General features: G+C 36.4%; 1 protein-coding gene across 1 annotated transcript in view; it reads right to left on the bottom strand.

Moving 5' to 3' along the window:
* TRIM33 (tripartite motif containing 33) overlaps positions 1 to 14180 on the bottom strand; it is a 72564-nt gene that overhangs the window by 21772 nt on the left and 36612 nt on the right. Inside the window, exons 8-10 of the mRNA XM_063297392.1 lie at positions 4560 to 4677; positions 734 to 981; positions 333 to 494 (exon numbers count right to left, since the gene is read on the bottom strand). Of these exons, the coding sequence (XP_063153462.1) occupies positions 333 to 494; positions 734 to 981; positions 4560 to 4677 (528 nt within the window). The remainder of the gene's footprint in view (positions 1 to 332; positions 495 to 733; positions 982 to 4559; positions 4678 to 14180) is intronic.

Raw genomic sequence — 14180 nt, 5'->3', positions numbered from 1 at the left:
TGCCGTCACTAAGTGATGCGACTGCACTTTACAACTGCACCACTTACAACAGAAATTCTGGTTCCAATTGTTGTTGGCAGTCGAGGACTGCCTGTAGCCACAAATACTGCAAGCCCTATGTTTGAAAACTCTGCATGTTGTTGGTCTAATTTCAGATTTCTTATAACAAGATTTAAATTTCCCATTCTCTTAAATAACAAACAGTATGGGAATAGAAATGATGGCCTTTAATTGTGAAACCATTTTCATAGCTAAATTATACTGATATAAAGCAAGCTGAATCACTTTTCTAAAATGAAAGGTGGGAAACAAAATGTGCACACAGCATATACTTGTCTTTGTAAGTGTGGTTGCATCATGGAATACTGGGGTCCGTTGTGGCGTGGTATCCCTGGGAGACGAGCTGCATTCTGAGCCATTCTCATCTGATGAGCTTGGAAAGCACCGCAATTCATACCCCTCTGCATGGTCTGCATACTTATCAATCGCGGAGGCTACAAAATACAATGAATTTTATAAAGCTCTTCCCCTTAAAATGAGGAAAAATGCTAGTCTCTTTTCCCAAATTTTCTTCCCTTCTTTATAAGTCAGGAAAATAAGCTGCATTGCACTGAAGAATAAGTCAGAATTAACAAAATGTATCCCTATATAAACTTTAAATGTATGTAATTCTACGCCTGAAAGCTATCTTAGGGTTTATATGAGCATCTTTTTAAAGAGTCTGAAGACTTGCCTGTTGCTGCAGCATCTGTGGACCTGCCTGGCGAGCGATTTGCCCTGCAGGCTGCCCCATCCTCATCTGCTGTAACTGTTGGTGTTTTTGCTGTGCAAACACCTGCTGTTGCATGTGCTGGAGCCGAAGCTGTGCAAGATTAATTTGCCCTGGAGGTTTGCTGATATGATTTGTTCCTGGAGGGACTTGTCCCACTACTACATTAGGAGTGTAACCTTGTGTTGGCTTATTTTCAATAACAAGATTACCTAGACAATAGGAGAAAGAATTGATTAACTACAAAGCTTGTACTTTAAATAAAGTTTAATAATGAAATGTTTATGATTAGTATGCGTTAGCTTCACAGAAAGGGATGAAGCTTTGGAAACACATAACTAGTGTATTTTTTCAATAGAAGAAAATACATGTAGCTCAGGGTTGAACTGTGGAGTCTCTGATGCTCTCTGAGCTTGGTTCTTTGCTTGTAGAAGTTCCACTACCCAACTAAGTAACATCATCAGTGTACTGTTGGTGTTACCTAGTTGGGTAATGAAACATCTGCAAGCAAACAACCAAGCTCAGAGAGCACCAAGGACTCAGTGTATTTTTTATATGTTAAAAGATTCAAAGTTATATTTTTTTACTTAATGGGTTTGCAAGATATGGATTTTAATGTACCTGCATTATTATTTATTTTGATCTAACTAAAGTTAATGGAACATTTCCCCCCAAAAGTAGCATATAATTTCAACATATGTGATTTTCTATAAACGTTGATGCATAACTGTAGAAAAACTTTTATTTATCTTATTTCTTTTGTATAATACATACCATTATATATTTTCATTCAAGTTCTTATAGAGATTTATTATAGAAAAAAAATTAAAGGGAAGAAAAAATAACTAATTTTAATTTACATCAGCAAAATCTCATTAACACTGGCCTAAAGTCAATGGCCTAAAGTATAGACTCTGAGTTATTCTCAAGATTCTTCAGTATTTAAAAATCCCTATTTTGAATATTCTTTGATGAACAATTTTCTCTTATTCTTACTATTCCAATACATTTTAATATTATGGCTCTTCAGTGTTTCAATTTGATTACAAAAAGTACTTGCACAGCCCTATTTCGTATTAGTTTGTTCTTGTATAAAATAACAAATACTCTTTTCTCCAGAATAGTGGCCAAGGTTCTTTAAAAATATATATTCACTATCACTGGAACATAATGTATTCTTGCACTGTAGTACCAATTACCAGAATGGAAGATCCCTCTCTAAAAGATCATTGTGGTTTAAGAATCTGACAATGATACCCACTGCCCTCTCCGTTTTAAAATAATACTGGCATTGTATTATTGTCCTTTGCATTTATCAAAAATTGTACTTAAAATATATATTAAAATAAAATAAAATAAAATAAAATAAAATAAAATAAAATAAAATAAAATAAAATAAAATAAAACAAAAAATAAAACAAAAAATAAAACAAAACAAAACAAAACAAAACAAAACAAAACAAAAATACATGTTTAAAAATTTCTGCACCCTCTAGGATCTTTTGAAACAGCTTTGTAACATTTCATTTCCAATAACTTTTTCCAATACCCAATGTATATTCCAAATCCAAAGGACCATATGGTGAGCTCTGCATATGTAATAGGGAGTTTTGATATTTCCCTCTTTTCAGAAGCATCCTCTCACACTGCCCTGAAGTTCGGGGAACCTCAAAAGTATCCTCCAAAAGAGTAAGAGGAGCTGCCGGTGGAGAAGAACATGGGAAAAACCTGGTATGGACATATAAGCCTTCGTGCATACCTACAAGGCTGTTTATAATTTAGTTGGTGCCCTACTGATTCTTGCTTATTCAATCTAAAGGTATTCTCAGTGGGATCTATTTCACTATAAGAAATAGAAATATATATCTGATACATGTTGAGAAGATATAAATGGAATACATGGACCAATGTGTGTATTTTTTTAAACAAAACTTTGAAGCTATATTATTGGAATCAGCCTATCATGGTCTTTCCCCTTTTTTACATGTAGAAAATGCAAGGGTTATAATGGAAGACAAGACGATTTCCCCTGAATTTTTCTTTTTCATTGGAAGCTAGAATGTCTCTATGCCAACAACCTCACACTTTCTGCTCAGCCACCAATTTGTCGAAATAAGCTTAGTTTGAAAGGTCCCCACCCCGTTACTCCAAAATTTATACTGGACACACATGAGTTTATTTATTTATTTATTCAATTAATATCACTGCCCATCTCCCCAATGGGGGACTCTGGGCGGTTTACAATAAAATAACACTAAAAATATAACCACCTAAAATGACCATTAAAATATACATAAAAACAAATGTAAAATCCAAGTGGAGATGGAACACAATCACTAAGAGGTGCTATGGCGCCAGCCATCTCCAGGTGGAGCTATCACTCTCCCCCTCCCAAGCAAGGCGGCAGAACCAGGTCTTCAGTTTCTTCCGGAAGTCCAAGAGCAAGGAAACCCGTCTCAACTCCGGGGGCAAGATGTTCCAAAGGTCGGGCGCCACTGCAGAGAAGGCTCGCCTCCTGGACCCCGCTAGATGAAATTCCTTTACTGATGGGGTCTGTAGCATGCCCTCCCTGCCTGACCAGGTGGGACAGGTCGATGTTATGGGGATGAGACGGTCCCTCAGGTATCCTGGCCCCATGCCATGTAGGGCTTTAAAGGTGATAACCAACACCTTGAATTGGACCCGGAAGCAAACTGGTACCCAATGCAGCTCGTGTAACAGTGGTGTCACATGGGCTGATTTTACAGCCCCGATAACTGTCCGCGCAGCCGCATTGTGGACCAGCTGTAGCTTCCGAATGCTCTTCAAGAGTAGCCCCATGTAGAGCGCAAGAAAAGGACTGCAAAGAAAATTCTTGTTGAAAGAGAGAGGATCTGCTCCTGTAAACCTTGCACTTCATATCTTGTTTTTGTACTTTTTTTTTTTGTAAGAAAGGAAAACAAAGTTCCTGCCTGTACTAAGCAAAATAGTTTGGGGTTATTTGGAATCTGATTTCTGATTATCTTTTAGTAGGCTTGCAATACATTTGTAGGTGGTCTCATTGTTATCTATAATGCTAAATCTATAGGCTTTTGGGTTTTCCATTTCTTCCCACTGAAAAAAATATGTTAACTGTAACCGATAGACTAAAAATTAAGTTGGATTGACTCCAAATTACTTTCCTCTTTAATTAAACACTTGACTTTCTAATACTCTTAGAAGTAGAAGACAGAGACCATGCAGTTATGTAGAACACCATTCCTCTGTACAGAGTAATTTTTGAAGTAACATCTATGCTCTCACTCTCTTCCTCTACAATTGTCATGCCCCCTTGCCACTACTATACATCTCATTTCACTGTTCATGTTCACAATGCCTTTCCATGAAAAGCATTGCTACCTATTATCAAGAAGAGTCAATTACCAAGTGAACAAAGATCTGTTCTAAACAAAAGTATTCTAGTGACAAGAAGTACATGCAAAAGGCAAGCCAACTGGGTAGAAAAAGAAACACATTTGGGTTGTGGCTGCATATGTATCACTGGTTTAAAGCCAAGCCTACACAAGGAAATTACACTTCATCATGTCTATATGGACTGTTAAGATGCACAGAGCCTCTGAACATCCTACTGGAGGATACCTTCACTCTTAAGGAAGGCATATTGTTCCCCATATGAACAGTTCCACTGACAAACCACCTCCACTTATTTTACTGGAAGTCTCTTAGATTTATAAGGAACACTACAGAGAACATGCTACTTATAATTTCAAATTTTTACACATTAAATCTATCAGAAAAATGAAACATTTACCTAAGTTAACTACATTCTTTGCCCAAAATGTGGGATCACAATGGAAGCGAATTGCTCCATTAGCAGCTGGAACAGGATCACACCGTGCTTTTAAAATATGTCGCAGCTGGAAAGTGATCTGCAAGACAAATAGTCTCAGATTACTGTTATGCAAAGCATAAAGAAGATATTAAAATGTAAGCTATTTGCAAAAGGGTGACATTGAAAAAATCACTCTTTTCTTATCTATATTGTAGGATAATTATGAAGCTAAATTTATACTTTACATCCTTTGAAGAAAGGATTTCTTGATTCATCACAAGAAAATTAGTATCCATAATGCTAAAGAATACAGATAGGGGGATTTAGCTTCGAACAATAGATTTCACATGACTTTTAAATAAATCTAAATAATTCTCTTAATATTTTGTAAAACTTGAATTGTGCCCACATTCAAAAACAGATAATCAATTGGAATTAAACTATTTTATATTAGAAGAAACCAAACCAGGCAATTTTGAATAGAAAAAGATTATCCCAAGAAAAATCCTCCCTCCCAATGGGTTAGCAACAAAAAAAGCTCAATATATGCTATACTTTACTCTTATTTTGAATTACCGATTGTGGGAGCCATGACATTAAAAGAAGGCAGGAAGTTTTTAAAAGCCACCCTTTAATTGCAAGTTAGTTAGTTCCATTCATCTCCAACACACTATTCCCTTTTTGAATAAACAACATTATACAAAATACAGAGAAAAGCAAGCAGCAATTAGCAAAAGAAATTAAAGGCCAAAGATAATAAAAAAAGAAAACTGAATCTAATTAAATCTAAATTATACCAACACTATTCACTCTCTCTCCATACCTTTCTATCCTTGTAAACCAGCCTTGCTTCCATACACTGCTTTATACAATCCTTTTTTCTTTATACTTCTTACCTCTCTCCTTTTGAAGATCTCAATTCCAGACAACCTATTTCTCCACCTTCCCCTCCCTCCAAACCAATTCATTTTTTGTTTATATATTTGTTCTGAAATTTAATCCTCATTCATTCTCTTGTATAAGAAACAAACCACTCCAGTGTACGTTTTATCTACTCAGTGTTCATTTTTGTACTCAATCTACATTTATTCATCACTCATACATTCCTGCACATATACCTCTTAAGTAACTCATTCACATTGTATTCAACTTACTTATATATTTCACCTGACATACTCAACTCTCACTAGCATAAAGCATACTCTTACACACAGCTATTTTCACTTGTATTAACAGAGCCCAAGCCACCTACTACCTTTCTACCTATATTTGCACATCTTAAAACTTCATCCATTTTCCCATCTTTAGTAAACATTCTACCAAATTCAATCATTTGCTCTAATTTTTCATCAGGCACACTTAAAAAATTGTATTGGCTTGAACACTCTTCACTATATTCATGATTTCAGTTTTTAATTCTGTCTTTATTTCCTCCATTTTATTTAATACTCTTTTGTGTGATAGTTGGAAGTTTTCATTTAATGCTGACATTTGTGTTGTTCATTTCTTTTTTTCCCCCAGAATCTTTATTAATTTATTTAAATAAACATAAAATTACATACAAACAATAATATCTTGGAATACAAAAAAGAGAGAAGAAAAAGAAAAAATGAGAAGAGGAGGAAAAAGAAAAAAGAAAAAAAATGAACGAACGAACGAGTGTGTGTGTGTGTGTGTGTGTGTGTAATAAATAAATAAATAAAAAGGGAGGTAAAATGAAAAATAAATAAATAGAAAGATTAGGGTTTCCAACTTTCTAGACGGTACAGCTTAGTATCCTAGCATGTTATTTTTTTTCCTTAATTCTCTAAATTGCCTTCATTAATTCTAATAAGAGATTAAACAATTAAAGTAATTTGCTATTTACATACTATATATTCATATTAACTTTTTGAGTCCATTCCACATATTTAAAAAAGAGTGTCCAGTCCTTTTGAAAATCTTCCATATTTTTATCGTTTAGTTGGTCCATTAGTTTTGCCATTTGTGCCAAGTTTAGGGATTTAAGTATCCATTCTTCCACAGATGGGATTAATTCTTCTTTCCACTTTGCAGTGTAGATAATTCGGGCCGAAGTAATCAAATACAGTAGAAGTTTTCCATAGTTTTTTTCCAAATCTTTGTTCATAAAGCCCAATAAATAGAGTTCCGGTAATTTATCAATAATAACTGCCAACATTTTACAAATTATATTATGTATAGATGACCAAATTTTTTTTGCTTTTTTACAGGTCCACCACATATGGTATAAAGTTCCAATTTCTTTTTTACATTTCCAACAAACATTTGACGTATTTCGAAACATTTTCGATAATTTTTCAGGGGTAGTGGCGCTGCGGGTTAAACCGCTGAGCTGTCGATCGGAAGGTCGGCGGTTCGAAACCGCGCGGCGGGGTGAGCTCCCATTGCTAGTCCCAGCTCCTGCACACCGAGCAGTTCAAAAACATGCAAATGTGAGTAGATTAATTGGTACCGCTTCGGCGGGAAGGTAACAGCGTTCCGTGAGTCATGCTGGCCACATGACCCGGAAGTGTCTATGACAACGCCGGCTCTAAGGCTTAGAAACGGAGATGAGCACCGCCCCCTAGAGTCGGACACGACTGGACTTTACGTCAAGGGAAACCTTTACCTTTACCTATACCACATGTACATCATTTTATCAAAATTTTCTTTTAAATTATAATTTAATGTAAATTTTAATCCCTTAGTCCACATTCTTTCCCAAACATCGTATTCAATATTGTATCCAAAAATTTTCTCTCATTTATTCATACATTGCTTAATTTGCACATTTAGTATTCTCATTTGTAATAACATTTTATATATTTTAGAGATCATGTGGTCATTATTACCATAGACTTGTTCATCCCACCAAGATAGTTTTTTTGTAAATTTGTAACTTTTGGCATCTATTTTAAATTGTTCTTTTAATTAAATATATGTAAACCATTGACATGAATATCCTTCATTTTCCAATTCTTCTCTTGTTTTCATTGTAAATTTGGTCCCTTCAAATTTTATTAAATCCAAATATTTTAGCCACTTATGGTTTCCTATTGTTTCTTGCCTTACAAAAGCTTCTTGTGGGGAAATCCATAGTGGTATTGTCGATGTTAAAATAGATTTATATTTTTCCCAAATTTTAAGAATAGACGGTCTAATACAATGATTGTTAAATGTTTTATTTACTTTCAATTTGTTATACCATAAGAAGCCGTGCCATCCAAATTTTAAATCATGCTCTTCTAAATTTAGTAATTTATGATCTTGTAGGGTGATCCATTCTTTTAACCATAATAGACCACATGCCTCATAATATAGCCTGAAATCGGGAAGACCCAAGCCTCCTCTTTCCTTATCTTCTTGTAGTAATTTAAATTTAATTCTTGGTCTTTTCCCTTGCCAAATAAATTTTAAAAGATCTTTTTGCTATAATTTAAAAATTTTATCAGTTATAAATATTGGAATAGTTTGAAATAAAAATAGCATCTTCGGCAGAATATTCATCTTAATTGCAGAGATTCGTCCCATAAGTGATAAATTTAATTTTTCCCACCTCAATAAATCTTGTTTAATTTCCTTCCATATTTTAACACAATTATTTTGGAATAAATCACTAGTATTGGCTGAAATCTCTATCCCTAGATATCTAACTTTTTTAACACTATTAAATCCTGATTTAATTTCTAATACATTCTGATTATTTTGTGGCATATTTAAATTTATCTTCGTTTTTTGATTATTTATTTTAAAATCAGCTAATTCTCCATATTCTTGTAGTGTCTTTAATAAGTAAATCTCTCCCTTCTTTCTTTATAAGTCATAAAGATCTTTTCCATACACAGTCTCCTCTTATGACGCTGCTATGACCAAACAATTTAATCTATTATTTTTGAGTTGCTCTATTTTGCAATAAATAGAACAGCTCAAAAAACTCAGTAGGATGGCCACCACTTCTAACCATTTCTGCCACTCCAAACCTTTCCCTTCCTACTTTCTTAACCCCCTTAACTATTCTTTCCTTTGACCCTTAAAATCTTTCTCTCACCAACTACAATTAACAAATACACTGTGTGCACAATTATTAGGCAAGTGAGTATTTTGACCATATCATCATTTTTATGCATATTTTCCACCTCCAAGCTGTATAAACCTGAATGCTTATTGGATAGAAGCATATCAGGTGATGTGTATTTGTGTAATGAGGGAGGGTGTGGCCTAAGGAGATCAATACCCTATATCAAGGTGTGCATAATTATTAGGTAGCTTCTTTTCCTCAGGCAAAATGGGCCAAAAAAAAAGATTTAACTGACTCTGAAAAGTCAAAAATTGTAAAAAGTCTTTCAGAGGGATGCAGCACTCTTGAAATTGCTAAGATATTGGGGCGTGACCACAGAACCATCAAACGTTTTGTTGCAAATAGTCAACAGGGTCGCAAAAAACGTGTTGAGAAAAAAAGACGTAAATTAACTGCCAAAGATTTGAGAAGAATCAAACATGAAGCTACCAGGAACCCATTATCCTCCAGTGCTGTCATAATCCAGAACTGCAACCTACCTGGACTGCCCAGAAGTACAAGGTGGTCAGTGCTCAGAGACATGGCCAAGGTAAGGAAGGCTGAAACCCGACCACCACTGAACAAGACACGTAAATGGAAATGGCAAGACTGGGCCAAGAAATATCTGAAGACAGATTTTTCAAAGGTTTTATGGACTGATGAGATGAGAGTGACTCTTGATGGACCTGATGGATGGGCCCGTGGCTTGATCAGTAATGGGCACAGAGCTCCACTTCGACTCAGATGCCAGCAAGGTAGAGGTGGGGTACTGGTATGGCTGGTATTATTGAAGATGAGCTAGTTGGACCTTTTCGGGTTGAAGATGGACTCAAAATCAACTCCCAAACCTACTGCCAGTTTTTAGAAGACACTTTCTTCAAGCAGTGGTACAGGAAAAAGTCTGCATCTTTCAAGAAGACCATGATGTTTATGCAGGACAATGCTCCATCGCATGCATTGAAGTACTCCACTGAGTGGCTAGCCAGTAAAGGCCTCAAAGATGAAAGAATAATGACATGGCCCCCTTCCTCACCTGACCTAAACCCTATTGAGAACTTGTGGGAGATTTACGGTGAAAGAAAACAGTACACCTCTCTGATTAGTGTCTGGGAGGCTGTGGTTGCTGCTGCATAAAACGTTGATCGTCAACAGATCAAGAAACTGACAGACTCTATGAATGGAAGGCTTATGACTGTTATTGCAAAGAAGGGTGGCTATATTGGTCACTGATTTTTTGTTTGAAATGTCAGAAATGTTTATTTGTACATTTTGAGTTGTTTATTATTCTCACTTTAACAGATGAAAATAAACGAGTGAGATGAGGAAATTTTAGTTTTTCATTTAGTTGCATAATAATTCTGCACACTAATAGTTGCCCAATAATTGTGCACACATAGATATGCTAAGAAAGCCAAACCTCACTTCTACTTTCTTAAATATTCAGGTTTGAGGTTTATTAACATTTTGGATTGACCGAGAACATTGTAGTTGTCCAATAATGAAATTCATCCTCAAAAATACAACTTGCCTAATAATTGTGCACACAGTGTAAACCATTCCAGAACCCTTTTATTCTTCTCTCTCTTTGCCTCCCTTTGGCTATCCCCTCAATTTGTAGAAAATGAAATAAACTGTATATATACACATGCATGTGTATACACACACACACACATAATAAATTTAGTTCACAGTTTAGTTAAATTGTGTCTTTTGGCAATTTACAGTTCACAATTAAATTATGTCCTTTGTTGCCATCCAGTGGGCTATATCATATTCAGTCTTTGTTAATTCACAATGACAGGAGAGAGAGAGAGATAAAACAGTCTTATTTTGAAAATCCAGTGTTCAAGGTTAGCCAAATTACTCCCACCCAAACAATCACTCACCCCACTGTTCTAGCTCTATATGATTCACAGGCAATCACAAAAGCAGCTGGTTGCAAACAGTCTGGTTAAAGCCTGCAGATCACTCCTTTATGCAAATAGCATAATAATTTCACATCCAAATCTAACTCTACATCAAACTTCTGTATCAGCTCAATGGAGTCTATTTTCCAGTTCTCCACCTACTTCCAACTCCAGAGCTATCCCTAGTAATTTTGTCCTATAACCTAATAACAATTTCCCAAACTAATAAAAGTTCATCTCACTACAAGTCCATTTCTGCTGCATTTAGATCCTCCCCTTTCTTCTATTCTTGTTATGATGCAAGAGCAGCTGAAAGGATGATTAAAATAGCTATAAAGTCCAAATCAAGGCAACAATGATCCTGCAGTTAGTTCTTTTTGGAAATTCCCCAAACCCTTCATCCAGAATGGGGGAAGGGAGGGGAAAGTGAAGCAGATGCAATCAGTTTGGGGTGGCTGGCTTTAAAAACCACTTCTGTGTGGGTTCTGGATGAAACAAGCATTGGAAGCTCAAGATGTGAAAAGTCAGGAAATGGAAAGAACTATAGATACTTTAGAACTTCAGCAAAGACCATTACACATAAGATTTAGAGGCAACCCTGAAGATTTTAGAAAGGTGGATCTCAAAGCTGGTTTCGAAACCTTGATGCAAGATTATTTAAAAATAGATGAAGACTTCCCAGACACTGAGTATATTTTTAAGATAAATTTTAAAAATTGCACAAAAGAAAAAAAAATGCCTTGGGATATCCTCATCAGTTTTTTAAACAAGAGAGACACCTTTGATTATAGAAGGAAAGCAAATTGAAATATTTCAAGATGTCTCTCCAAGAATGCTAGGAAAAAGGAAACAATCTGCATTAGTACAAGTGTACAATGAACTAAACAAATTAGATACAAATGGAAAATCCCATTTGCATTGGAATTCTTTATGGAAACAAAAAAGATAATCATCAGGATGACTTCAGAGGCTTCTTCTCTATATGAAAAGCCAACTGCTCAGAACTCTTCAGATAAGGAAAGCACTGGAAAGGATATCGGAGATGAAAAAGAAGGAAATTAGATATAACAGAAGTACTGAATTGAATTCAAAATGGAAAAGACAACACTGGTCTCATTGAATGTAAATGGATTATATTCACCTAACAAAAGAGAGATAATTTTCAACAAACTGCAAAAAACATAATGCTAATATTGTTTGTTTACAAGAAACACATAGTATAAAAGTACACCACATTAATCTAAATTTGCTGGTTTACACAGGAATTTCAGGAGATGAAATGGCACAAGAGATGCCTGTAGCATCACTGGAAAAATACAGAGCAAATCTCACTGAGCAAGAACCTTCATTACAGATTATCTTGTAGTGATAAGAGTAGCAAAACATGCTTATTTCTTCTCATCACATCCACAGATAGCCAGCCATTCAGGTGACTCAATCTCTTCTGCGTAGGGAGGGTCTGGGAGAGCCTTTGCAGGATCACTGTGAAGATTATTCTTGGCATGTATCAGAAAAAGTTAAGACCTCCCTGTTGGTTAAGGCCCCCTGGGAGTTGACAAGTGGTTGGGGTCCAGGCAGTGAATACTTCTCTGTGGGAAGGCATTGCCTGCTTTGAAGGAAACAGTGATTCAATTTCTCCTCAAAAGGCCATAGTTACATCCAACAATTTTTATCCAGTCTCTGACCTTCCATTGAATGTTGAAAAGGTGACAGACTTACAGCTTTGAAGGGCCATTATCTGGACCACTTTCAGCCTGGGCTCAGGCCCAGATTTGCCACTGAGACAACACTGGTTGCACTTCTGGATGACCTCAGGTGGACCACAGCAGCGTCTCTGTCCTGGGGTGATGATGATACTGGGGTGATGATGATACTTATATCATCAGTATGCTGATGATACTCAATTATACATTTCTGCCCTGGGCTGCCCAAATAACGCTACTGAATTTCTCTCCAATGTCTGAAGGCTTGAGGGTCTAGATGGGAAGAACGCACTCCAATTCAACCGTAGCAAGACTGAGTGGTTGAGGATTTTAGGGGGGGGCAGATCTGGAGAGTTTTCATTATTAACTCTGGATGGGATACCACTCCTCTAGACTGAGTTGGTGTGCAATCTGGGGGTCCTCTTGGATTCATGACTTCTGCTCAAGCAGGTAGCAACTGTGGCCAGGAGGGCCTTTGGACAAATCCATCTTGTGCACCAGTTGTGCCCTTTCCTGGATTAGGAAGCTCTGCCTGGTCATTTCTCAACTGGAGTGCTGCAATGAACTGTATATGAAGCTGTCCTTGAAGAGCATTCAGAAACTGCAGCTGATCCATTATGTGGCAATATGGGCAGTTTTGGACACATCATGGTATGCCCATGTTACACCACTGCTTTATGAGCTGCCCTGACTCCCAGTAGGTTTCCAGGTACAATTCAGGATGCTGGTTATTTCCTATAAATCTGTACACAGCACAGGGCCAGCAGGGTGGATGTGCTTCAGGTCCTTTCTGTGAAACGGTGTTACCTTATGGAACTTGGAGGCATGCCTTATCTGTTGCAGCACCTGCCTTGTGCAACAGTCTCCCCCATGGACAGCCCCAACCCTTTGGGTCTTTGGAAGCCTTAAAAACCAGGATGTTAATGAAGCCCATTTCTGCTTTTTGCTTTGGTTGAGATTTTTTTAACCAGGCACCTTGTGATGTTTTTTCTATTGTTTTTATATGTATGTTCCTGTTTTTATGCTTTTTAATTGTCCAGAGTTACTTGATTAATATTGGTTGCCATATAAATGATGGATGGATGGATGTTCAGGTAGTGTGTGGAACAGAAGTTGAACATTAACTGTTGCTTTATGTAGGTGATCTTTCAAACAATTACCAGCCTGGAGCCAGTCTGTTTCTCCTTGTGCTTTTTGTACTGTGGCTTCCTGACCTGTATATAAGTTTCTCATAAGGACAATGAGATGTTCTGTGATTCCCATTTTTCTGAGCATTTTTTACAGCTTGACGTGATCAACACAATCAGAGGCTTTTCTATAATCGATGAAGCACATACTGACTTCTTTTTGGTATTCTTTGGAATGAATGAATGAATATCTTTATTACGGTCTTTGACCAGCTTTTACAATAAAAGAAAATAGTTTAATTCAACAATTCATTGTCAGGAAAAAGGGAAACAATAAAACAGTAAAACAATATATTTAATTAAAAGTTTTGCATAATTGTATAGCTTGATAAAAATATTTGGCCACCTGGTGTGTGAGTGTAGAATCAGCATCCCTTAAAAAGAAATAAACGTAAAATCTGTCAGTGTGACCCACAAATTTAGAAATAATTGGGGAGATCAGAGCACGCCTCGGGGCATCATAAAAAGGACACCATATGAGGACATGGGCAAGAGTTTCTTTGGCTTTCTCAATTATCCAGCATGCATCAGCAATAATGTCTAGAGTTCTAACTTCATCTTCTAGTACTAGAGGTTCTTGTAAGTAAGGAATATCTTCTAAGGTATCCTGGCTGTTGACATCTCTACTGTATGGTGTTTCGGTATACTCCTTCCATCTTCCTTTGAATCGGTTACTATCTGTCCATTGGCAACCTTTAGCATGGCAATTCGAGGCTGGCACCTCCTTCTGAATTCAGAAATCTTTT

Source organism: Candoia aspera, chromosome 3 (genome assembly GCF_035149785.1).
Source record: "Candoia aspera isolate rCanAsp1 chromosome 3, rCanAsp1.hap2, whole genome shotgun sequence".
Lineage (NCBI taxonomy): Eukaryota > Metazoa > Chordata > Lepidosauria > Squamata > Boidae > Candoia > Candoia aspera.
The sequence above is the reverse complement of the archived record's forward strand: the minus strand, read 5'-3'. Positions and strand labels throughout refer to the sequence as shown.